This window comes from Pleuronectes platessa, chromosome 15, assembly GCF_947347685.1.
Source record: "Pleuronectes platessa chromosome 15, fPlePla1.1, whole genome shotgun sequence".
Lineage (NCBI taxonomy): Eukaryota > Metazoa > Chordata > Actinopteri > Pleuronectiformes > Pleuronectidae > Pleuronectes > Pleuronectes platessa.
In genome coordinates, this window is record NC_070640.1 from 24,325,824 (window position 1) to 24,351,840 (window position 26,017).

General features: G+C 37.9%; 1 protein-coding gene across 2 annotated transcripts in view; it reads left to right on the forward strand.

The window, feature by feature from the left end:
• Positions 1-656: 656 nt before the first annotated feature.
• LOC128456600 (dapper homolog 3) overlaps positions 657-26,017 on the forward strand; it is an 82,674-nt gene continuing 57,313 nt past the window's right edge. For both annotated transcript variants that reach the window (XM_053440819.1, XM_053440821.1), the window contains exons 1-4: positions 657-756; positions 948-1,001; positions 1,419-1,649; positions 2,271-4,168. In XM_053440819.1, the coding sequence (XP_053296794.1) occupies positions 977-1,001; positions 1,419-1,649; positions 2,271-4,168 (2,154 nt within the window). In that variant the 5' untranslated portion in view covers positions 657-756; positions 948-976. The remainder of the gene's footprint in view (positions 757-947; positions 1,002-1,418; positions 1,650-2,270; positions 4,169-26,017) is intronic.

A 26,017-nucleotide genomic window follows, 5' to 3' on the forward strand; every position in this document is an offset into this window, starting at 1 on the left:
TTTTTATATTACTGTCTGCTGTACTTTTCTGGGAATATGTGTATGGGACCCTCTAAAAAACAAAATGAGGAGTTTATCACATCACAATACATTTTTTTTTATCAATGAGAATTCCACATTTCTTAAAATTCAGATGAATCCCCAGGGCAATGGTAGACTAAAACTAATAGAAGTATCTTTAATGCTTTCCAGGATGGATGTAATAATGTAATGTAATGTAATAAGCCAAATAAAAGGCTTTCAAATGTGTTATATGTAGTTATAGGTTTGGGATTAATTGATAAACTCTAGTTATCCTCGACAAGAGCCTATAGGAATGTTAGTATTTTTATTACTAGGGGGGGTAAATATATTATTTAGGATGCAGCCAGGTCTCAGTGAGAGACAATAACGCTACGTTGTGATCTGACATTAATCATTTAGTAAGACTGATGGATGGTACTGAGCGTATGTTTAAGAGTCCACATTCAGTGTGTGAGTACACCAGGAGTAAAGCCTTGGACACTAGGCCCAACATGGAGCATCACCCTTATCAGCTGTAACCAGACTCAGAACAAGTTTTACACCCAAACATCGCCCAGTCATACGCACAGGGGTGTCACATATCTGTCAAGCAGACCTGGTGGTCAACAACATGTGGAGTGAGGAGATATAACATTTTTTAAATGTTTTGAAGCCTGCCTCCTCTCCACAGATGTCTACAGCTTCACACCAAAGCAGACCACCTCTGAAATCTGAAGTCTAACGAAACCTCAGGTAAGACAAAAGTAATAGAAAATTAATAAGAATTCCTGATAAATTAGAAATTAATTAATAGTTCATTCATAAGTAAATAAATTGATCATTGTTTATCATACATAAAAATCACTTTCACAAATTTGTACAAATTTCATTGTTCTAATTAAAGTGATTGAAGTATTGATGTGTCTATTTTTTGGGGGCTGTAGGAATAGCAGTTGTGAGTTTGTTACATGGAATGATGGCCAAATCAAGAGAACATGGTGAGTATTTCTGTCTTATTCCTCCAAATGATTGTATTCTCAACAGCAGACAAACATACTGTGGGTGCATTCCTATGTAAGATCATTATATGGTAAACATGCTTCCAGATTTATACATTGATGTGACTTCCACTACCACTGGGTATACGGTTATTGCAAATATATTTTTCCAATAGCAGGTCTTTAACACCTAAATTAAAGAAATCTGTTTCATTGAGATTTTGAGACATGTTCAAACTGTTTAACTAAACAGTATCTGCTTTATTTGAAATTTTTTATGTATTTAATGCGTACAACAGTGAAGTGTGCAATGCTCAAGTAAAAATACTACTTGTAACATATTTCTGATTGTTAATGTCTCTAATTGAAGCAATATCAAACCCCAACAAGACAATTTACAACCAAATGTATTTGTAGTGGAGTCTTTCCTGGAGGAGTTGAGGGAGCAGCTCACTGCTGGTGTGACATCACCTGGAGCCACCACAGAGGCCTGTATGTCACAGCAGCATAGGCCCATCCCTGAAAATGTGACACTGGAGGAACAGAAGAGGGTGCTGTTTCACACTGGGCAGGAAGTAACGTCACAGTCCAAAGATAGTGTCTACCACATACTCACACAGGAGGAAAAAGAGCTTTCAGCTGATTTAGGTAAGACAAATTTGTTGGAAATTGTACAGTCTTACATATTTGAAACATCAGCATAGTGCTACTAAGATATAACAAAGAAAAAGTATTGTGACGGTGGATGAGAAGCCTGCCTGTTACTCCAAAACGTTAAATGGCAGTCTCTTTGGAAACACTGTACATTACTGAAAAAAAATTGTATGAAAAATGTTAAACAACACACAAGTTTATAACTGAATGAAAGTTTCTCTACATTATCTTCATAACTCTAACTAAAGCATGACTTAATGTACGTTTATATAAGGTTTAGCATCTCAAAACTCTTAAGGTTAAAGGGGCCTTTACTATGGTTCAGGTATTGACAGGTAAAGACAGCCGAGCCACCTGGACAATGAGTAAATACTTTGCTCAAGTACTCTTGTTATGTACAATTTGACAATTTAGGGCTATACTTTTATTTTAGAGTAATAAGCCATCATTTATATGAAATTAAAGAAAACCAGAAAAAAAATGTCATTAATTTGACAGGAAACCTTAGACTCTGTAAAAACACCACATGAGATGCAGATAAGATGTTCAGCAATGGTCTGATGTCTTCATAATTTTTTAAACAAGAGACATACTGTCCTTTTTCTTGACCATTAGAGCAAAGGCACAACAGCTCAAACATCAAGCAATTAGAAGAAAAATCAACACAAGTCAACATGAAAACCAATTGGGAGACCATTCAAAGGAAAAGACCACTGACCTTTCAACTGATGGACGAGATTGAGCAACACTGGGAAAGAGAAAGAAACGAAATAAGATGCCTTAAGACAAAAACAGAGCAACAACAGAAGGACATTGACAGACTGACCGCTGAAAAACACAATCAGTACTTGGTAATAAAAGCACCGGGAGTAAAGGTGATAGATGTTATCGAGAAACCTCAGAAGAATAAAAATGAAGCCACTCAAGAAAAAATGCAGCCTCTGACATTGCAAGCCGAGATCTACCAAGAGAGGACAACTCTGGACAGAAGACATAATGAGATCATCAATGAGCAATGCAAGTTTGAAATGATCAAATTTGATAGGTCAAAATTTGAGAGTAAGGAAGTCCAGGAGATAATGGACAGTCTGCTGAGTGCAATGAACAAAAACAAGAAAATAATGCTTACAGCTAAACAGGCAAAGCAACAAATTGAGAAAAACTTAGAGGATGTAAAAGAAGAGTTAGATAGAAATAAAAAGGACATATCACAACAAAGAGATCAAATTGAGCAAATCAAACATAGTTTGAGTATAAATATCAACAAGGTGAAGCAAAGGTGGATAGAGTTTCAAAGAGACACTGAAATACAGAGAGTGACAGTTCCAGAGACAGGAAGGAGGGACGGAAAGCAGGAAGGAACAGACACTTCTCAAAGTGTGAAGGAAAAACTCAGCAGAATCCGACAAGAGATAGAGAAAGTTTGGGACGTGCTGGAAGACAGTCAACAACAACTGGATGTGACTGTGAGAGAGAAGCGGGAGGTTCATACACAGAGCATTCAAATGGAAAATGTGAAATCTAACTCTCAACAGCTAAGACAAGACACCGATACACACATGAAAGTAACACACTGCGAAACTTTGATTAAGACTGATATTCAGAGGCAAAAACAAGACATAGAGAACAACCTGAGACAGATTCAGTGGGAAAAACATGAAATAGAAAGAATCAACACTAGAATCCAGGCAGAGAGAAAAAATATCGAGAGAGAGAGGCAGTCGGCTAAAGCAGAAATGGATGCACTGAAGTGTATGAGGGAGAGTAACGAAAGGCAAAGACAGGAACTCGACGACAAGTTACAAAGGACAAAGAGAGAAATAAGGGAATTGGAAGTGATGAACTCTGAGATTGAAATAAAGAAAAAGGACCTGCTAAAAACGATAAGAATGAGCAGAAGAAAAAAACAGATAAGCGAGATGAAGAAAAAAACTGAGCATGCAACCCAAGACTTGGAGGATGGACAGAATGTGATGGTGGGACACAGGTCAGAGCAGGGGCTGGAGGTAAACATGGAGAAGACACTTAATCAGAATATTCAACAGGTAGATGTAATGAAACATAAAGGAAATCAGGTTGAAGACATTGGAGACAACATGGAGATGAGCACAAAGAACAACGAGAAAGGCATGGAGGGAATGATTTTCGAAGTACAAGAAACAAAGAAGATGCTGCGTATGATGAGAGAAGATACAAAGAAAGGGAAAAAAATCTTTACAGAGGAAATCATATGGAGGAATTTTCAAGAGAAAAAAAAGAGGAGGAAGATGGACCAATGGCTTGAGAAGATCCTAAAAGAGAGGGATGAGTTAGAAATCATCAAGCTACAGATACAGGGACAAAGAGAAGAGGTTCAACGTAAACTTCAAGATACAATAACTACAATTCTGGCTATGGGTGAGATGAAAGCTAATATAGAAAAAGCTGTGACAGAGATTACCAACATCCAACTGGAAATGCTCAAAACCCAAAGACAGATGGAAAAGGACAAGGAAAATGTCAGAAAATACATGGTAAGTGCCTTGTTCTTTGTAATCTTGACTCAGATTGTAATAGGGGTTTTCCCAGCAGAATTTTTTTGAGGTCTATAGAATAAACTGAGACATTACTGCTTTCTTTTTGTACTTCACCAGTTACAAGGTTCAGTTATGTGATGTTTAAATGGACCTGAATTGACATTTTTATCAGTGACACAAGTGCTCTGCTATGTATGTTTGATGTGAAAAAGGCCTACTTCATAGTTTACATTAAAACTCATCTAGTATTTACTCTGCTTTATTAGTAGATTCTGTAATGATAATAATAATAGTAATCTTTATTTCTTGAGCACTTTTCCAAACATATGTGTCAGAAAGTGCTTTACAAAGGCAGCTAGTTAAAAACAGGCAGGTCATAAAACATCAGGTTTAGAAGAAAGCAGGTAAACTAATTTTAGGTATAAATACAAGTGCCATGTAAAATGCTCAGTAAAATAATTAAAAGACTGTTATAACCTGTGGACAGGTGTTGTAAACTAGCATTTATGCTAATACACTGTAAACAATGCATCTGGTTCGTCCAATGACATTGTCATGTCCATGTCCAAATAAAATCTACTACTACATAAAGAAAGTTAAGACTCAGGTAAAATCAGGAAAGGCTCTCCGATAAAAGTAAGTTTTAAGGATTGGACTTAAGAGAGTTCACTGAACTCGGCTGAGCTGACCCGGACTGCAAATGCTTTTTCCCCCTTAGTTTTCAGCCAGGCCTCTGGAACAGACAAGAGAACTCTTGTTGAGGATCTCAACGTGCGATGTAGCAGGGAGTGAGGCCATGAAGGGCCTCAAAAGTGATCAGTAAAATCTCAAAATCATTAAATAATTAATTTCATTCAATTCAATTCGTACAATTATCCACTCAGCCTATCGTGTGGCAGCTGTAGTCGTCTCAAACTGGTCTGTTGTGTTGTTTTGTTTTGTCTTAAATCCACCAGATGGGAGTAGGAGTTAGAGAACAGCCAGATCTAACGTTACATCGTGCACCTAAACCCATTTAAATGTTTACATTAATGGTGTTTACATTCCAATCCATAGCACTTTACATCTGGATTTACTGTCTTTCCCTTGCTGCCCACCACACAAACACACATAGTACTAGTCCTAGTGCTTGCAATAGATCTTCTTGCATACTTTTGTTTAATGTCAAGTCCTCGCTTAAAATTAATGATAAGTAAAATGTCACCTTATTAAACAGTTTCCATTTGTGTCTATTAATATTAAATGTATTAATACATTATACAGCCCTATTTTGACTTCAAATCTGTGAATGTTAACTGGGGTTGCTCAATGGGCCTGCCACTGAGTTAAATGATTTTGGGATGTATAATTTCATCAGGAAAAGAAAGGATAATAATAATAATAATAATAATCATAATCATAATCATAATAATATAATAATAATAATAATAATAATAAAAAGGTAGTTACATTAAAACTCAACGTAAACAAAAACAAAATAATTCTTTCTTTTTGTTAAGGACAAGCTGAGTTCCTTGAACACCTGTGTCAGTAGACAGATACTGACAGAATCTGCAATCGGAAATACTTTTTCAGCAAATTCGTCCAAACTCCAAGAACCCCATAAAGAAGCTCACAGAGATTCCCTCCAAGATCAAACACTGGAAATCCCACAAGCTGAAGAAAGAGCTGCAGGTGAAGTTACACAAGGAGCCATGTCTTTGCAAAAGTGTCCTACATTAGAAGACCAGCATCAAAATGAAGAAATTAAAGAACAGGAACAGAAACAGTTATTTTCATTGGAAAATTTCATTCAGACTGAAAAACATGAAGAAACATTAACAGATAATGAGTTCCCAGGATTGTTAATAAATGGCAGAAGAGTGGAAGAAATGGACAAGCAGATTTCCGAACTCAAGGAGAGAGAGGAGAGAATCAAAGAACAAATACACTATGCTATGGGGAACATGGAGAAAAACAAGCAAGAGATTGAAAGGCTCATTATGGATATATATGAACTGCAGAGCCAGACACCAGAAACCGGATTGCCAGTGACATTCAGGGGAAATGGACATGTGGAGGGTCCTCTTCAAGAAACAGAGCAGAGATACCATCTGTGGCTAAACACCAATGTTTTCAAACATGAGATGATGACATATGAACTCCAAGAGCAAAAAGACGTGAATAGTTATGAAATGAGACAAGAAGCAACTGATGAGTCGGATATAATGAGACTGGATATTGGGAAGGAAAAAGAAAATCGGGAGTCAAAAACAGATCCACTGACACATAGCAAGGGGTTGGATAGCGCTAAAATCAACACAGAAAGAGACAAATTGACAAAGATCAGAATGCGAAAAGACATGGAAGAAATGGAAAATGAAATCTTAGGACTCCAATCAGATATGGAAAAACCAGAGACGCACATAACACTGATCCTGGACTGTATGGATCTGAGGAACAGTGGAACTGAAGAACCTAAAAATTCAATTAGTCAAGATGAGATGCTAAAACTACAAAATCAAGTAGAATGGGAGAATATGAAGAAAGCAAAACAGAAAGCTGAGGTAGAAATACATGAGATGAACGGTTTAAGGGAGTCAATCAAAAGACAGACACAGGAGCTTGAAGACAGAGCACAAATAGCGAAAAGAGAAATACGAGAAATGGAGCTTTTGAAGTCAGAACTGGAAATAAAGAGAAAAGAATGTGAACAGATGCTAAGAAAAAGCATGAGAAAAAAAGAACAGAGTGAAAACATGTTGAATGAATTGCAAAAAGAAAAGGAATTACTGAGGAGGGAGACAAAAAAGAAAAGAAGAGAATTAGACCAAAACCTTGAGAAAACCATTAGAGAGAGAGATGAATTGGAAGTGCTAAGGATAAAACTGCAAAAACAAAGGGAAGAGCTTGCTGTGGAGAAGCAGGTGAGAAGCAAAAAGGAGAAAGCTGAAATGATACATCAAGCATCAGAGACCCTTGACCTACAAACCATGAGACAAAAGATTCACTTTCTCATGGAAATAATTGGAAGGGAAAGGGGAATTCTGGAAAATGTCAATGTTCACTTAGGGAAACAAAGAGAAGGGCTCAAAGAATTGCATGGTGAGAACAGAAACTTAAGAGATAACATGGTCAGAGTAAGATCTCAGATAAAGCTGGCCTTTGGAAAACTGTTTTTACAAACGGAGGCAGAGATAAATCAAATTGGCCAAATGAGGGATGATGTGCAAAAACTAAAATATAACCTTGATATGGGACTAGAGAAAGTTAAAAGAGAAGGAAGAGAGATGGAAGTGTTCAACACTGAGGTGGACTTCAAAAAAAGAGAAAATCTAAAAATGATCCGAAAAGGCATTCGAAGAGATCAGGAAGCTAGACAACTGTGGACAGCGGTAAAAGAAGAAAAAGTTATCCTCAAGAGGGAGGCACGAAGGAGGAAGAAAGAGCTCGACCAGCAGTTGGAGAGGATTATCAGAGAGAGAGATGAATTAGAAATTATGAAGCTGCAAAGAGAAAATAAAGACAGCAAATGTTTGGCAGAGCAGCAGAAGGCATCAGCATCAACAAATATTGCAAATCAAATTCAAAAGCACTGGGAACTAATTAACATATGTATGGAGAAGTGTAAACACATTAAGAAACACAGTGAAGGTTTGCATGAAGAGATACAAAATGAATATCGACAATTCAAGGGCCAGGCAGAAATTCTTATCCAGGCAAGGGAAGAATTTGAAATTAACATTGCGGAAATGAAAAGACAAAAGGACAAGATGATGTGTCTATTAAAGAGCATTCAGCAAAGGCAAAGAAATTCGGAGGAAGTGGAGATTAATTTCAATAAAGAAAGTAAAGCAATAGAAGAAGACAAGGAGAAAGGTGTAGAGAAATCAGAAGAGGAAGTCTTTAAAGGAAGGAAGTTTCTTAAATCTCAAAGGTTGATTCTCAAAGTTCAACAACAGAAACAAAACAAAACTCAGAGAAAAATGAAGAGACTGCTGATCAGCAGTGACGGTGAAAAGGAATCAGAAAGTCTAGAAACGAAAAGTAAAATTATGCAAATTCAAATAGATGAGCAAGATATAAAAGAGGAAAAAGAAAAATTGAAACTCACAAAGAATGAACTACAACAGAAGAAGGAACATGTCGACAGTCTGTTGGATGACATAAACCAAGAGAAAAGCAACATTAGAATTCTGACCCTTCAGGTTCACACACAGAGAAAGAAGCTTCAGATTGGGACGAACATGATCGCCTTGAAGCAAAGAGAGCAAGAAGTAAAGGACATTGACATCAGGAGACAAATTCAAGAACTACAAACCCAGAAGAACAGTATTTTGGAAGAAAGAGAACTGGATGTTTTGAGGATGGATCTCAACAATAAGAATCTTGAGGTTGAAGCTGCCATGAAAACCATCAGTCAAGAGAAAGAAGGCTTTATTCAGATGAAGGTTGAAGTAGAAAAAGAGAGAGAACTGCTTTTGATTGAAAAGGAAAGAATGGAAGGACAATGGTCTGACTTGAAAAAGAGAGAAAACAAGCAAATTGTTAAAATGAAATGTATTGAATCCCTGAGAATAAGACATGAAGAGCTTGATGCCAGGATGAGTCAAAACATGAACCACAAAATCATCACATTGGAACAAAACAAGGAAGACATCCTGAAAATGGTCAGTATTCTAGAGGAAAAGCAAGAGGCTCTGGATGTACATAAAATCAATATGAAGAGCTGCACTGAGATGCTCGTGAGAGAAAGAGAAGGATTGAAGAGTCTGATGTCAGAAATTGTCTTCCAGAGGCAAGACATGGAAAATCAACTGAAGGCAGAGACCTTGTCGGAAAAGACAGCTCTCTTGAAACTAAAAGCAGAACTGGATCAGAAGAGAGAAGATCTGGAAAGACTGTCTGAGAAGATGGACCAAGAAAAACTGGTCTTGAATCTGATGAGATCTGAAAACCAGAAAAAATGTGACCTATTACAACAAGATGAGCAAGATATAAAAGAGGAAAAAGACAAATTGAAACCCACAAAGACTGAACTACAACAGAAGAAGGAACATGTCGAAAGGCTGTTGGATGACGTAAATCAAGAGAAATGCAACATTAGAATTCTGACCCTTCAGGTTCACACACAGAGAAAGAAGCTTCAGAATGTGACAAACATGATCGCCTTGAAGCAAAGAGAGCAAGAAGTAAAGGACAGTGACATCAGGAGACAAATTCAAGAACTACAAACCCAGAAGAACAGTATTTTGGAAGAAAGAGAGGAACTGGATGTTTTGAGGATGGATCTCAACAATAAGTATCTTGAGGTTGAAGCTGCCCTGAAAACCATCAGTCAAGAGAAAGAAGACTTTATTAAGATGAAGGTTGAAGTAGAAAAAGAGAGAGAACTGCTTTTGATTGAAAAGGAAAGAATGGAAGGACAATGGTCTGACTTGAAAAAGAGAGAAAACAAGCAAATTGATAAAATGAAATACATTGAATCCCTGAGAATAAGACATCAAGAGCTCGATGCCAGGATGAGTCAAGACATGAACCACAAAATCATCAGATTGGAACAAAACCAAGAAGACATCCTGAAACTGGTCAGTATTCTAGAGGAAAAGCAAGAGGCTCTGGGTGTACATAAAATCAATATGAAGAGCTGCACTGAGATGCTCTTGAGAAAAAGAGACGGATTGAAGAGTGTAATGTCAGAAATTTTCTTCCAGAGACAAGACATGGAAAATCAACTGAAGGCAGAGACTTTGTCGGACAAGAAAGATCTCTTGAAACTGAAAGCAGAACTGGATGAGAAGAGAGAAGATCTGGAAAAACTGTGTGAGATGATGGACCAAGAAAAACTGGTCTTGAATCTGATGAGATCTGAAAACATCAAACAATGTGAACTATTACAACAAGATGAGCAACATATAAAAGAGGAAAAAGAAAAATTGAAACTCAAAAAGACTGAACTACAACAGAAGAAGGAACATGTCGACAGGCTGTTGGATGACGTAAATCAAGAGAAAAGCAACATTAGAATTCTGACCCTTCAGGTTCACACACAGAGAAGGAAGCTTCGGATTGGGACAAAAATGATCGCCTTGAAGCAAAGAGAGCATGACGTAAAGGACAGTGACATCAGGAGACAAATTCAAGAACTACAAACCCAGAAGAACATTATTTTGGAAGAAAGAGAAGAACTGGATGTTTTGAGGATGGATCTCAACAATAAGAATCTTGAGGTTGAAGCTGCCATGAAAACCATCAGTCAAGAGAAAGAAGACTTTATTCAGATGAAGGTTGAAGTAGAAAAAGAGAGAGAACTGCTTTTGATTGAAAAGGAAAGAATGGAAGAACAATGGTCTGACTTGAAAAAGAGAGAAAACAAGCAAATTGATAAAATGAAATACATTGAATCCCTGAGAATAAGACATCAAGAGCTTGATGCCAGGATGAGTCAAGACATGAACCACAAAATCATCCGATTGGAACAAAACCAAGAAGACATCCTGAAACTGGTCAGTATTCTAGAGGAAAAGCAAGAGGCTCTGGGTGTACATAAAATCAATATGAAGAGCTGCACTGAGATGCTCGTGAGAGAAAGAGAAGGATTGAAGAGTCTGATGTCAGTAATTGTCTTCCAGAGGCAAGACATGGAAAATCAGCTGAAGGCAGAGACCTTGTCGGAAAAGAAAGATCTCTTGAAACTAAAAGCAGAACTTGATCAGAAGAGAGAAGATCTGGAAAGACTGTCTGAGAAGATGGACCAAGAAAAACTGGTCTTGAATCTGATGAGATCTGAAAACCAGAAAAAATGTGACCTATTACAACAAGATGAGCAAGATATAAAAGAGGAAAAAGAAAAATTGAAACTCACAAAGACTGAACTACAACAGAAGAAGGAACATGTCGACAGTCTGTTGGATGACATAAACCGAGAGAAAAGCAACATTAGAATTCTGACCCTTCAGGTTCACACACAGAGAAAGAAGCTTCAGAATGGGACGAACATGATCGCCTTGAAGCAAAGAGAGCAAGAAGTAAAGGACAGTGACATCAGGAGACAAATTCAAGAACTACAAACCCAGAAGAACAGTATTTTGGAAGAAAGAGAGGAACTGGATGTTTTGAGGATGGATCTCAACAATAAGAATCTTGAGGTTGAAGCTGCCATGAAAACCATCAGTCAAGAGAAAGAAGACTTTATTAAGATGAAGGTTGAAGTAGAAAAAGAGAGAGAACTGCTTTTGATTGAAAAGGAAAAAATGGAAGGACAATGGTCTGACCTGAAAAAGAGAGAACACAAGCAAATTGATAAAATGAAATACATTGAATCCCTGAGAATAAGACATCAAGAGCTTGATGCCAGGATGAGTCAAGACATGAACCACAAAATCATCAGATTGGAACAAAACAAGGAAGACATCCTGAAACTGGTCAGTATTCTAGAGGAAAAGCAAGAGGCTCTGGGTGTACTTAAAATCAATATGAAGAGCTGCACTGAGATGCTCTTGAGAAAAAGAGACGGATTGAAGAGTCTGATGTCAGAAATTGTCTTCCAGAGACAAGACATGGAAAATCAACTGAAGGCAGAGACTTTGTCGGAAAAGAAAGATCTCTTGAAACTGAAAGCAGAATTGGATGAGAAGAGAGAAGATCTGGAAAAACTGTGTGAGATGATGGACCAAGAAAAACTGGTCTTGAATCTGATGAGATCTGAAAACATCAAACAATGTGAACTATTACAACAAGATGAGCAAGATATAACAGAGGAAAAAGAAAAATTGAAACTCAAAAAGACTGAACTACAACAGAAGAAGGAACATGTCGACAGTCTGTTGGATGACATAAATCGAGAGAAAAGCAACATTAGAATTCTGACCCTTCAGGTTCACACACAGAGAAAGAAGCTTCAGATTGGGACAAAAATGATCGCCCTGAAGCAAAGAGAGCAAGAAGTCAAGGACAGTGACGTCAGGAGACAAATTCAAGAACTAAAAACCCAGAAGAACAGTATTTTGGAAGAAAGAGAGGAACTGGATGTTTTGAGGATGGATCTCAACAATAAGAATCTTGAGGTTGAAGCTGCCATGAAAACCATCAGTCAAGAGAAAGAAGGCTTTATTCAGATGAAGGTTGAAGTAGAAAAAGAGAGAGAACTGCTTTTGATTGAAAAGGAAAGAATGGAAGGACAATGGTATGACTTGAAAAAGAGAGAAAACAAGCAAATTGATAAAATGAAATACATTGAATCCCTGAGAATAAGACATCAAGAGCTTGATGCCAGGATGAGTCAAGACATGAACCACAAAATCATCAGATTGGAACAAAACAAGGAAGACATCCTGAAACTGGTCAGTATTCTAGAGGAAAAGCAAGAGGCTCTGGGTGTACATAAAATCAATATGAAGAGCTGCACTGAGATGCTCTTGAGAAAAAGAGAAGGATTGAAGAGTCTGATGTCGGAAATTGTCTTCCAGAGACAAGACATGGAAAATCAACTGAAGGCAGAGACTTTGTCGGACAAGAAAGATCTCTTGAAACTGAAAGCAGAACTGGATGAGAAGAGAGAAGATCTGGAAAAACTGTGTGAGATGATGGACCAAGAAAAACTGGTCTTGAATCTGATGAGATCTGAAAACATCAAACAATGTGAACTATTACAACAAGATGAGCAAGATATAAAAGAGGAAAAAGAAAAATTGAAACTCACAAAGACTGAACTACAACAGAAGAAGGAACATGTCGACAGTCTGTTGGATGACATAAACCGAGAGAAAAGCAACATTAGAATTCTGACCCTTCAGGTTCACACACAGAGAAAGAAGCTTCAGAATGGGACGAACATGATCGCCTTGAAGCAAAGAGAGCAAGAAGTAAAGGACAGTGACATCAGGAGACAAATTCAAGAACTACAAACCCAGAAGAACAGTATTTTGGAAGAAAGAGAGGAACTGGATGTTTTGAGGATGGATCTCAACAATAAGAATCTTGAGGTTGAAGCTGCCATGAAAACCATCAGTCAAGAGAAAGAAGACTTTACTAAGATGAAGGTTGAAGTAGAAAAAGAGAGAGAACTGCTTTTGATTGAAAAGGAAAAAATGGAAGGACAATGGTCTGACTTGAAAAAGAGAGAACACAAGCAAATTGATAAAATGAAATACATTGAATCCCTGAGAATAAGACATCAAGAGCTTGATGCCAGGATGAGTCAAGACATGAACCACAAAATCATCAGATTGGAACAAAACAAGGAAGACATCTTGAAACTGGTCAGTATTCTAGAGGAAAAGCAAAAGGCTCTGGGTGTACTTAAAATCAATATGAAGAGCTGCACTGAGATGCTCGTGAGAGAAAGAGAAGGATTGAAGAGTGTAATGTCAGAAATTGTCTTCCAGAGACAAGACATGGAAAAGCAGCTGAAGGCAGAGACCTTGTCGGAAAAGAAAGATCTCTTGAAACTAAAAGCAGAACTTGTTCAGAAGAGAGAAGATCTGGAAAAACTGTTTGAGATGATGGACCACGAAAAACTGGTCTTGAATCTGATGAGATCTGAAAACATCAAACAATGTGAACTATTACAACAAGATGAGCAAGATATAAAAGAGGAAAAAGAAAAATTGAAACTCACAAAGACTGAACTACAACAGAAGAAGGAACATGTCGACAGTCTGTTGGATGACATAAATCGAGAGAAAAGCAACATTAGAATTCTGACCCTTCAGGTTCACACACAGAGAAAGAAGCTTCAGAATGGGACGAACATGATCGCCCTGAAGCAAAGAGAGCAAGAAGTCAAGGACAGTGACGTCAGGAGACAAATTCAAGAACTACAAACCCAGAAGAACAGTATTTTGGAAGAAAGAGAAGAACTGGATGTTTTGAGGATGGATCTCAACAATAAGAATCTTGAGGTTGAAGCTGCCATGAAAACCATCAGTCAAGAGAAAGAAGACTTTATTCAGATGAAGGTTGAAGTAGAAAAAGAGAGAGAACTGCTTTTGATTGAAAAGGAAAGAATGGAAGAACAATGGTCTGACTTGAAAAAGAGAGAAAACAAGCAAATTGATAAAATTAAATACATTGAATCCCTGAGAATAAGACATCAAGAGCTTGATGCCAGGATGAGTCAAGACATGAACCACAAAATCATCAGATTGGAACAAAACCAGGAAGACATCCTGAAACTGGTCAGTATTCTAGAGGAAAAGCAAGAGGCTCTGGGTGTACATAAAAGCAATATGAAGAGCTGCACTGAGATGCTCGTGAGAGAAAGAGAAGGATTGAAGAGTCTGATGTCAGAAATTGTCTTCCAGAGGCAAGACATGGAAAATCAACTGAAGGCAGAGACTTTGTCGGAAAAGAAAGATCTCTTGAAACTGAAAGCAGAATTGGATGAGAAGAGAGAAGATCTGGAAAAACTCTCTGAGAAGATGGACCAAGAAAAACTGGTCTTGAATCTGATCAGATCTGAAAACCAGAAAAAATGTGACCTATTACAACAAGATGAGCAAGATATAAAAGAGGAAAAAGAAAAATTTAAACTCACAAAGACTGAACTACAACAGAAGAAGGAACATGTCGACAGTCTGTTGGATGACATAAACCGAGAGAAAAGCAACATTAGAATTCTGACCCTTCAGGTTCACACACAGAGAAGGAAGCTTCGGATTGGGACAAAAATGATCGCCTTGAAGCAAAGAGAGCAAGAAGTAAAGGACAGTGACATCAGGAGACAAATTCAAGAACTACAAACCCAGAAGAACATTATTTTGGAAGAAAGAGAGGAACTGGATGTTTTGAGGATGGATCTCAACAATAAGAATCTTGAGGTTGAAGCTGCCATGAAAACCATCAGTCAAGAGAAAGAAGACTTTACTAAGATGAAGGTTGAAGTAGAAAAAGAGAGAGAACTGCTTTTGATTGAAAAGGAAAAAATGGAAGGACAATGGTCTGACTTGAAAAAGAGAGAACACAAGCAAATTGATAAAATGAAATACATTGAATCCCTGAGAATAAGACATCAAGAGCTTGATGCCAGGATGAGTCAAGACATGAACCACAAAATCATCAGATTGGAACAAAACAAGGAAGACATCCTGAAACTGGTCAGTATTCTAGAGGAAAAGCAAGAGGCTCTGGGTGTACTTAAAATCAATATGAAGAGCTGCACTGAGATGCTCTTGAGAAAAAGACACGGATTGAAGAGTGTAATGTCAGAAATTGTCTTCCAGAGACAAGACATGGAAAATCAACTGAAGGCAGAGACTTTGTCGGACAAGAAAGATCTCTTGAAACTGAAAGCAGAACTGGATGAGAAGAGAGAAGATCTGGAAAAACTGTGTGAGATGATGGACCACGAAAAACTGGTCTTGAATCTGATGAGATCTGAAAACATCAAACAATGTGAACTATTACAACAAGATGAGCAAGATATAAAAGAGGAAAAAGAAAAATTGAAACTCACAAAGACTGAACTACAACAGAAGAAGGAACATGTCGACAGTCTGTTGGATGACATAAATCGAGAGAAAAGCAACATTAGAATTCTGACCCTTCAGGTTCACACACAGAGAAAGAAGCTTCAGAATGGGACGAACATGATCGCCCTGAAGCAAAGAGAGCAAGAAGTCAAGGACAGTGACGTCAGGAGACAAATTCAAGAACTACAAACCCAGAAGAACAGTATTTTGGAAGAAAGAGAAGAACTGGATGTTTTGAGGATGGATCTCAACAATAAGAATCTTGAGGTTGAAGCTGCCATGAAAACCATCAGTCAAGAGAAAGAAGATTTTATTCAGATGAAGGTTGAAGTAGAAAAAGAGAGAGAACTGCTTTTGATTGAAAAGGAAAGAATGGAAGAACAATGGTCTGACTTGAAAAAGAGAGAAAACAAGCAAATTGATAAAATTAAATACATTGAATCCCTGAGAATAAGACATCAAGAGCTTGATGCCAGGATGAGTCAAGACATGAACCACAAAATCATCAGATTGGAACAAAACCAGGAAGACATCCTGAAACTGGTCAGTATTCTAGAGGAAAAGCAAGAGGCTCTGGGTGTACATAAAAGCAATATGAAGAGCTGCACTGAGATGCTCGTGAGAGAAAGAGAAGGATTGAAGAGTCTGATGTCAGAAATTGTCTTCCAGAGGCAAGACATGGAAAATCAACTGAAGGCAGAGACTTTGTCGGACAAGAAAGATCTCTTGAAACTGAAAGCAGAACTGGATGAGAAGAGAGAAGATCTGGAAAAACTGTGTGAGATGATGGACCACGAAAAACTGGTCTTGAATCTGATGAGATCTGAAAACATCAAACAATGTGAACTATTACAACAAGATGAGCAAGATATAAAAGAGGAAAAAGAAAAATTGAAACTCACAAAGTATGAACTACAACAGAAGAAGGAACATGTCGACAGTCTGTTGGATGACATAAATCGAGAGAAAAGCAACATTAGAATTCTGACCCTTCAGGTTCACACACAGAGAAAGAACCTTCAGAATGGGACGAACATGATCGCCCTGAAGCAAAGAGAGCAAGAAGTCAAGGACAGTGACGTCAGGAGACAAATTCAAGAACTACAAACCCAGAAGAACAGTATTTTGGAAGAAAGAGAAGAACTGGATGTTTTGAGGATGGATCTCAACAATAAGAATCTTGAGGTTGAAGCTGCCATGAAAACCATCAGTCAAGAGAAAGAAGACTTTATTCAGATGAAGGTTGAAGTAGAAAAAGAGAGAGAACTGCTTTTGATTGAAAAGGAAAGAATGGAAGAACAATGGTCTGACTTGAAAAAGAGAAAAAACAAGCAAATTGATAAAATTAAATACATTGAATCCCTGAGAATAAGACATCAAGAGCTTGATGCCAGGATGAGTCAAGACATGAACCACAAAATCATCAGATTGGAACAAAACCAGGAAGACATCCTGAAACTGGTCAGTATTCTAGAGGAAAAGCAAGAGGCTCTGGGTGTACATAAAAGCAATATGAAGAGCTGCACTGAGATGCTCGTGAGAGAAAGAGAAGGATTGAAGAGTCTGATGTCAGAAATTGTCTTCCAGAGGCAAGACATGGAAAATCAACTGAAGGCAGAGACTTTGTCGGAAAAGAAAGATCTCTTGAAACTGAAAGCAGAATTGGATGAGAAGAGAGAAGATCTGGAAAAACTCTCTGAGAAGATGGACCAAGAAAAACTGGTCTTGAATCTGATCAGATCTGAAAACCAGAAAAAATGTGACCTATTACAACAAGATGAGCAAGATATAAAAGAGGAAAAAGAAAAATTGAAACTCACAAAGACTGAACTACAACAGAAGAAGGAACATGTCGACAGTCTGTTGGATGACATAAACCGAGAGAAAAGCAACATTAGAATTCTGACCCTTCAGGTTCACACACAGAGAAAGAAGCTTCAGAATGGGACGAACATGATCGCCTTGAAGCAAAGAGAGCAAGAAGTAAAGGACAGTGACATCAGGAGACAAATTCAAGAACTACAAACCCAGAAGAACAGTATTTTGGAAGAAAGAGAGGAACTGGATGTTTTGAGGATGGATCTCAACAATAAGAATCTTGAGGTTGAAGCTGCCATGAAAACCATCAGTCAAGAGAAAGAAGACTTTACTAAGATGAAGGTTGAAGTAGAAAAAGAGAGAGAACTGCTTTTGATTGAAAAGGAAAAAATGGAAGGACAATGGTCTGACTTGAAAAAGAGAGAACACAAGCAAATTGATAAAATGAAATACATTGAATCCCTGAGAATAAGACATCAAGAGCTTGATGCCAGGATGAGTCAAGACATGAACCACAAAATCATCAGATTGGAACAAAACAAGGAAGACATCCTGAAACTGGTCAGTATTCTAGAGGAAAAGCAAGAGGCTCTGGGTGTACATAAAATCAATATGAAGAGCTGCACTGAGATGCTCTTGAGAAAAAGAGAAGGATTGAAGAGTCTGATGTCGGAAATTGTCTTCCAGAGACAAGACATGGAAAATCAACTGAAGGCAGAGACTTTGTCGGACAAGAAAGATCTCTTGAAACTGAAAGCAGAACTGGATGAGAAGAGAGAAGATCTGGAAAAACTGTGTGAGATGATGGACCAAGAAAAACTGGTCTTGAATCTGATGAGATCTGAAAACATCAAACAATGTGAACTATTACAACAAGATGAGCAAGATATAAAAGAGGAAAAAGAAAAATTGAAACTCACAAAGACTGAACTACAACAGAAGAAGGAACATGTCGACAGTCTGTTGGATGACATAAACCGAGAGAAAAGCAACATTAGAATTCTGACCCTTCAGGTTCACACACAGAGAAAGAAGCTTCAGAATGGGACGAACATGATCGCCTTGAAGCAAAGAGAGCAAGAAGTAAAGGACAGTGACATCAGGAGACAAATTCAAGAACTACAAACCCAGAAGAACAGTATTTTGGAAGAAAGAGAGGAACTGGATGTTTTGAGGATGGATCTCAACAATAAGAATCTTGAGGTTGAAGCTGCCATGAAAACCATCAGTCAAGAGAAAGAAGACTTTACTAAGATGAAGGTTGAAGTAGAAAAAGAGAGAGAACTGCTTTTGATTGAAAAGGAAAAAATGGAAGGACAATGGTCTGACTTGAAAAAGAGAGAACACAAGCAAATTGATAAAATGAAATACATTGAATCCCTGAGAATAAGACATCAAGAGCTTGATGCCAGGATGAGTCAAGACATGAACCACAAAATCATCAGATTGGAACAAAACAAGGAAGACATCTTGAAACTGGTCAGTATTCTAGAGGAAAAGCAAAAGGCTCTGGGTGTACTTAAAATCAATATGAAGAGCTGCACTGAGATGCTCGTGAGAGAAAGAGAAGGATTGAAGAGTGTAATGTCAGAAATTGTCTTCCAGAGACAAGACATGGAAAAGCAGCTGAAGGCAGAGACCTTGTCGGAAAAGAAAGATCTCTTGAAACTAAAAGCAGAACTTGTTCAGAAGAGAGAAGATCTCGAAAAACTGTTTGAGATGATGGACCACGAAAAACTGGTCTTGAATCTGATGAGATCTGAAAACATCAAACAATGTGAACTATTACAACAAGATGAGCAAGATATAAAAGAGGAAAAAGAAAAATTGAAACTCACAAAGACTGAACTACAACAGAAGAAGGAACATGTCGACAGTCTGTTGGATGACATAAATCGAGAGAAAAGCAACATTAGAATTCTGACCCTTCAGGTTCACACACAGAGAAAGAAGCTTCAGAATGGGACGAACATGATCGCCCTGAAGCAAAGAGAGCAAGAAGTCAAGGACAGTGACGTCAGGAGACAAATTCAAGAACTACAAACCCAGAAGAACAGTATTTTGGAAGAAAGAGAAGAACTGGATGTTTTGAGGATGGATCTCAACAATAAGAATCTTGAGGTTGAAGCTGCCATGAAAACCATCAGTCAAGAGAAAGAAGACTTTATTCAGATGAAGGTTGAAGTAGAAAAAGAGAGAGAACTGCTTTTGATTGAAAAGGAAAGAATGGAAGAACAATGGTCTGACTTGAAAAAGAGAGAAAACAAGCAAATTGATAAAATTAAATACATTGAATCCCTGAGAATAAGACATCAAGAGCTTGATGCCAGGATGAGTCAAGACATGAACCACAAAATCATCAGATTGGAACAAAACCAGGAAGACATCCTGAAACTGGTCAGTATTCTAGAGGAAAAGCAAGAGGCTCTGGGTGTACATAAAAGCAATATGAAGAGCTGCACTGAGATGCTCGTGAGAGAAAGAGAAGGATTGAAGAGTCTGATGTCAGAAATTGTCTTCCAGAGGCAAGACATGGAAAATCAACTGAAGGCAGAGACTTTGTCGGAAAAGAAAGATCTCTTGAAACTGAAAGCAGAATTGGATGAGAAGAGAGAAGATCTGGAAAAACTCTCTGAGAAGATGGACCAAGAAAAACTGGTCTTGAATCTGATCAGATCTGAAAACCAGAAAAAATGTGACCTATTACAACAAGATGAGCAAGATATAAAAGAGGAAAAAGAAAAATTTAAACTCACAAAGACTGAACTACAACAGAAGAAGGAACATGTCGACAGTCTGTTGGATGACATAAACCGAGAGAAAAGCAACATTAGAATTCTGACCCTTCAGGTTCACACACAGAGAAGGAAGCTTCGGATTGGGACAAAAATGATCGCCTTGAAGCAAAGAGAGCAAGAAGTAAAGGACAGTGACATCAGGAGACAAATTCAAGAACTACAAACCCAGAAGAACATTATTTTGGAAGAAAGAGAGGAACTGGATGTTTTGAGGATGGATCTCAACAATAAGAATCTTGAGGTTGAAGCTGCCATGAAAACCATCAGTCAAGAGAAAGAAGACTTTACTAAGATGAAGGTTGAAGTAGAAAAAGAGAGAGAACTGCTTTTGATTGAAAAGGAAAAAATGGAAGGACAATGGTCTGACTTGAAAAAGAGAGAACACAAGCAAATTGATAAAATGAAATACATTGAATCCCTGAGAATAAGACATCAAGAGCTTGATGCCAGGATGAGTCAAGACATGAACCACAAAATCATCAGATTGGAACAAAACAAGGAAGACATCCTGAAACTGGTCAGTATTCTAGAGGAAAAGCAAGAGGCTCTGGGTGTACTTAAAATCAATATGAAGAGCTGCACTGAGATGCTCTTGAGAAAAAGACACGGATTGAAGAGTGTAATGTCAGAAATTGTCTTCCAGAGACAAGACATGGAAAATCAACTGAAGGCAGAGACTTTGTCGGACAAGAAAGATCTCTTGAAACTGAAAGCAGAACTGGATGAGAAGAGAGAAGATCTGGAAAAACTGTGTGAGATGATGGACCACGAAAAACTGGTCTTGAATCTGATGAGATCTGAAAACATCAAACAATGTGAACTATTACAACAAGATGAGCAAGATATAAAAGAGGAAAAAGAAAAATTGAAACTCACAAAGACTGAACTACAACAGAAGAAGGAACATGTCGACAGTCTGTTGGATGACATAAATCGAGAGAAAAGCAACATTAGAATTCTGACCCTTCAGGTTCACACACAGAGAAAGAAGCTTCAGAATGGGACGAACATGATCGCCCTGAAGCAAAGAGAGCAAGAAGTCAAGGACAGTGACGTCAGGAGACAAATTCAAGAACTACAAACCCAGAAGAACAGTATTTTGGAAGAAAGAGAAGAACTGGATGTTTTGAGGATGGATCTCAACAATAAGAATCTTGAGGTTGAAGCTGCCATGAAAACCATCAGTCAAGAGAAAGAAGATTTTATTCAGATGAAGGTTGAAGTAGAAAAAGAGAGAGAACTGCTTTTGATTGAAAAGGAAAGAATGGAAGAACAATGGTCTGACTTGAAAAAGAGAGAAAACAAGCAAATTGATAAAATTAAATACATTGAATCCCTGAGAATAAGACATCAAGAGCTTGATGCCAGGATGAGTCAAGACATGAACCACAAAATCATCAGATTGGAACAAAACCAGGAAGACATCCTGAAACTGGTCAGTATTCTAGAGGAAAAGCAAGAGGCTCTGGGTGTACATAAAAGCAATATGAAGAGCTGCACTGAGATGCTCGTGAGAGAAAGAGAAGGATTGAAGAGTCTGATGTCAGAAATTGTCTTCCAGAGGCAAGACATGGAAAATCAACTGAAGGCAGAGACTTTGTCGGACAAGAAAGATCTCTTGAAACTGAAAGCAGAACTGGATGAGAAGAGAGAAGATCTGGAAAAACTGTGTGAGATGATGGACCACGAAAAACTGGTCTTGAATCTGATGAGATCTGAAAACATCAAACAATGTGAACTATTACAACAAGATGAGCAAGATATAAAAGAGGAAAAAGAAAAATTGAAACTCACAAAGTATGAACTACAACAGAAGAAGGAACATGTCGACAGTCTGTTGGATGACATAAATCGAGAGAAAAGCAACATTAGAATTCTGACCCTTCAGGTTCACACACAGAGAAAGAACCTTCAGAATGGGACGAACATGATCGCCCTGAAGCAAAGAGAGCAAGAAGTCAAGGACAGTGACGTCAGGAGACAAATTCAAGAACTACAAACCCAGAAGAACAGTATTTTGGAAGAAAGAGAAGAACTGGATGTTTTGAGGATGGATCTCAACAATAAGAATCTTGAGGTTGAAGCTGCCATGAAAACCATCAGTCAAGAGAAAGAAGACTTTATTCAGATGAAGGTTGAAGTAGAAAAAGAGAGAGAACTGCTTTTGATTGAAAAGGAAAGAATGGAAGAACAATGGTCTGACTTGAAAAAGAGAAAAAACAAGCAAATTGATAAAATTAAATACATTGAATCCCTGAGAATAAGACATCAAGAGCTTGATGCCAGGATGAGTCAAGACATGAACCACAAAATCATCAGATTGGAACAAAACCAGGAAGACATCCTGAAACTGGTCAGTATTCTAGAGGAAAAGCAAGAGGCTCTGGGTGTACATAAAAGCAATATGAAGAGCTGCACTGAGATGCTCGTGAGAGAAAGAGAAGGATTGAAGAGTCTGATGTCAGAAATTGTCTTCCAGAGGCAAGACATGGAAAATCAACTGAAGGCAGAGACTTTGTCGGAAAAGAAAGATCTCTTGAAACTGAAAGCAGAATTGGATGAGAAGAGAGAAGATCTGGAAAAACTCTCTGAGAAGATGGACCAAGAAAAACTGGTCTTGAATCTGATCAGATCTGAAAACCAGAAAAAATGTGACCTATTACAACAAGATGAGCAAGATATAAAAGAGGAAAAAGAAAAATTGAAACTCACAAAGACTGAACTACAACAGAAGAAGGAACATGTCGACAGTCTGTTGGATGACATAAACCGAGAGAAAAGCAACATTAGAATTCTGACCCTTCAGGTTCACACACAGAGAAAGAAGCTTCAGAATGGGACGAACATGATCGCCTTGAAGCAAAGAGAGCAAGAAGTAAAGGACAGTGACATCAGGAGACAAATTCAAGAACTACAAACCCAGAAGAACAGTATTTTGGAAGAAAGAGAGGAACTGGATGTTTTGAGGATGGATCTCAACAATAAGAATCTTGAGGTTGAAGCTGCCATGAAAACCATCAGTCAAGAGAAAGAAGACTTTACTAAGATGAAGGTTGAAGTAGAAAAAGAGAGAGAACTGCTTTTGATTGAAAAGGAAAAAATGGAAGGACAATGGTCTGACTTGAAAAAGAGAGAACACAAGCAAATTGATAAAATGAAATACATTGAATCCCTGAGAATAAGACATCAAGAGCTTGATGCCAGGATGAGTCAAGACATGAACCACAAAATCATCAGATTGGAACAAAACAAGGAAGACATCCTGAAACTGGTCAGTATTCTAGAGGAAAAGCAAGAGGCTCTGGGTGTACTTAAAATCAATATGAAGAGCTGCACTGAGATGCTCTTGAGAAAAAGAGAAGGATTGAAGAGTGTAATGTCAGAAATTGTCTTCAAGAGACAAGACATGGAAAATCAACTGAAGGCAGAGACTTTGTCGGACAAGAAAGATCTCTTGAAACTGAAAGCAGAACTGGATGAGAAGAGAGAAGATCTGGAAAAACTGTGTGAGATGATGGACCAAGAAAAACTGGTCTTGAATCTGATGAGATCTGAAAACATCAAACAATGTGAACTATTACAACAAGATGAGCAAGATATAAAAGAGGAAAAAGAAAAATTGAAACTCACAAAGACTGAACTACAACAGAAGAAGGAACATGTCGACAGGCTGTTGGATGACGTAAATCAAGAGAAAAGCAACATTAGAATTCTGACCCTTCAGATTCACACACAGAGAAGGAAGCTTCGGATTGGGACAAAAATTATCGCCTTGAAGCAAAGAGAGCATGACGTAAAGGACAGTGACATCAGGAGACAAATTCAAGAACTACAAACCCAGAAGAACATTATTTTGGAAGAAAGAGAAGAACTGGATGTTTTGAGGATGGATCTCAACAATAAGAATCTTGAGGTTGAAGCTGCCATGAAAACCATCAGTCAAGAGAAAGAAGACTTTATTCAGTTGAAGGTTGAAGTAGAAAAAGAGAGAGAACTGCTTTTGATTGAAAAGGAAAGAATGGAAGAACAATGGTCTGACTTGAAAAAGAGAGAAAACAAGCAAATTGATAAAATGAAATACATTGAATCCCTGAGAATAAGACATGAAGAGCTTGATGCCAGGATGAGTCAAAACATGAACCACAAAATCATCACATTGGAACAAAACAAGGAAGACATCCTGAAAATGGTCAGTATTCTAGAGGAAAAGCAAGAGGCTCTGGATGTACATAAAATCAATATGAAGAGCTGCACTGAGATGCTCGTGAGAGAAAGAGAAGGATTGAAGAGTCTGATGTCAGAAATTGTCTTCCAGAGGCAAGACATGGAAAATCAACTGAAGGCAGAGACCTTGTCGGAAAAGACAGCTCTCTTGAAACTAAAAGCAGAACTGGATCAGAAGAGAGAAGATCTGGAAAGACTGTCTGAGAAGATGGACCAAGAAAAACTGGTCTTGAATCTGATGAGATCTGAAAACCAGAAAAAATGTGACCTATTACAACAAGATGAGCAAGATATAAAAGAGGAAAAAGACAAATTGAAACCCACAAAGACTGAACTACAACAGAAGAAGGAACATGTCGAAAGGCTGTTGGATGACGTAAATCAAGAGAAATGCAACATTAGAATTCTGACCCTTCAGGTTCACACACAGAGAAAGAAGCTTCAGAATGTGACAAACATGATCGCCTTGAAGCAAAGAGAGCAAGAAGTAAAGGACAGTGACATCAGGAGACAAATTCAAGAACTACAAACCCAGAAGAACAGTATTTTGGAAGAAAGAGAGGAACTGGATGTTTTGAGGATGGATCTCAACAATAAGTATCTTGAGGTTGAAGCTGCCCTGAAAACCATCAGTCAAGAGAAAGAAGACTTTATTAAGATGAAGGTTGAAGTAGAAAAAGAGAGAGAACTGCTTTTGATTGAAAAGGAAAGAATGGAAGGACAATGGTCTGACTTGAAAAAGAGAGAAAACAAGCAAATTGATAAAATGAAATACATTGAATCCCTGAGAATAAGACATCAAGAGCTCGATGCCAGGATGAGTCAAGACATGAACCACAAAATCATCAGATTGGAACAAAACCAAGAAGACATCCTGAAACTGGTCAGTATTCTAGAGGAAAAGCAAGAGGCTCTGGGTGTACATAAAATCAATATGAAGAGCTGCACTGAGATGCTCTTGAGAAAAAGAGACGGATTGAAGAGTGTAATGTCAGAAATTGTCTTCCAGAGACAAGACATGGAAAATCAACTGAAGGCAGAGACTTTGTCGGACAAGAAAGATCTCTTGAAACTGAAAGCAGAACTGGATGAGAAGAGAGAAGATCTGGAAAAACTGTGTGAGATGATGGACCAAGAAAAACTGGTCTTGAATCTGATGAGATCTGAAAACATCAAACAATGTGAACTATTACAACAAGATGAGCAACATATAAAAGAGGAAAAAGAAAAATTGAAACTCAAAAAGACTGAACTACAACAGAAGAAGGAACATGTCGACAGTCTGTTGGATGACATAAACCGAGAGAAAAGCAACATTAGAATTCTGACCCTTCAGGTTCACACACAGAGAAAGAAGCTTCAGATTGGGACGAACATGATCGCCCTGAAGCAAAGAGAGCAAGAAGTCAAGGACAGTGACGTCAGGAGACAAATTCAAGAACTACAAACCCAGAAGAACAGTATTTTGGAAGAAAGAGAGGAACTGGATGTTTTGAGGATGGATCTCAACAATAAGAATCTTGAGGTTGAAGCTGCCATGAAAACCATCAGTCAAG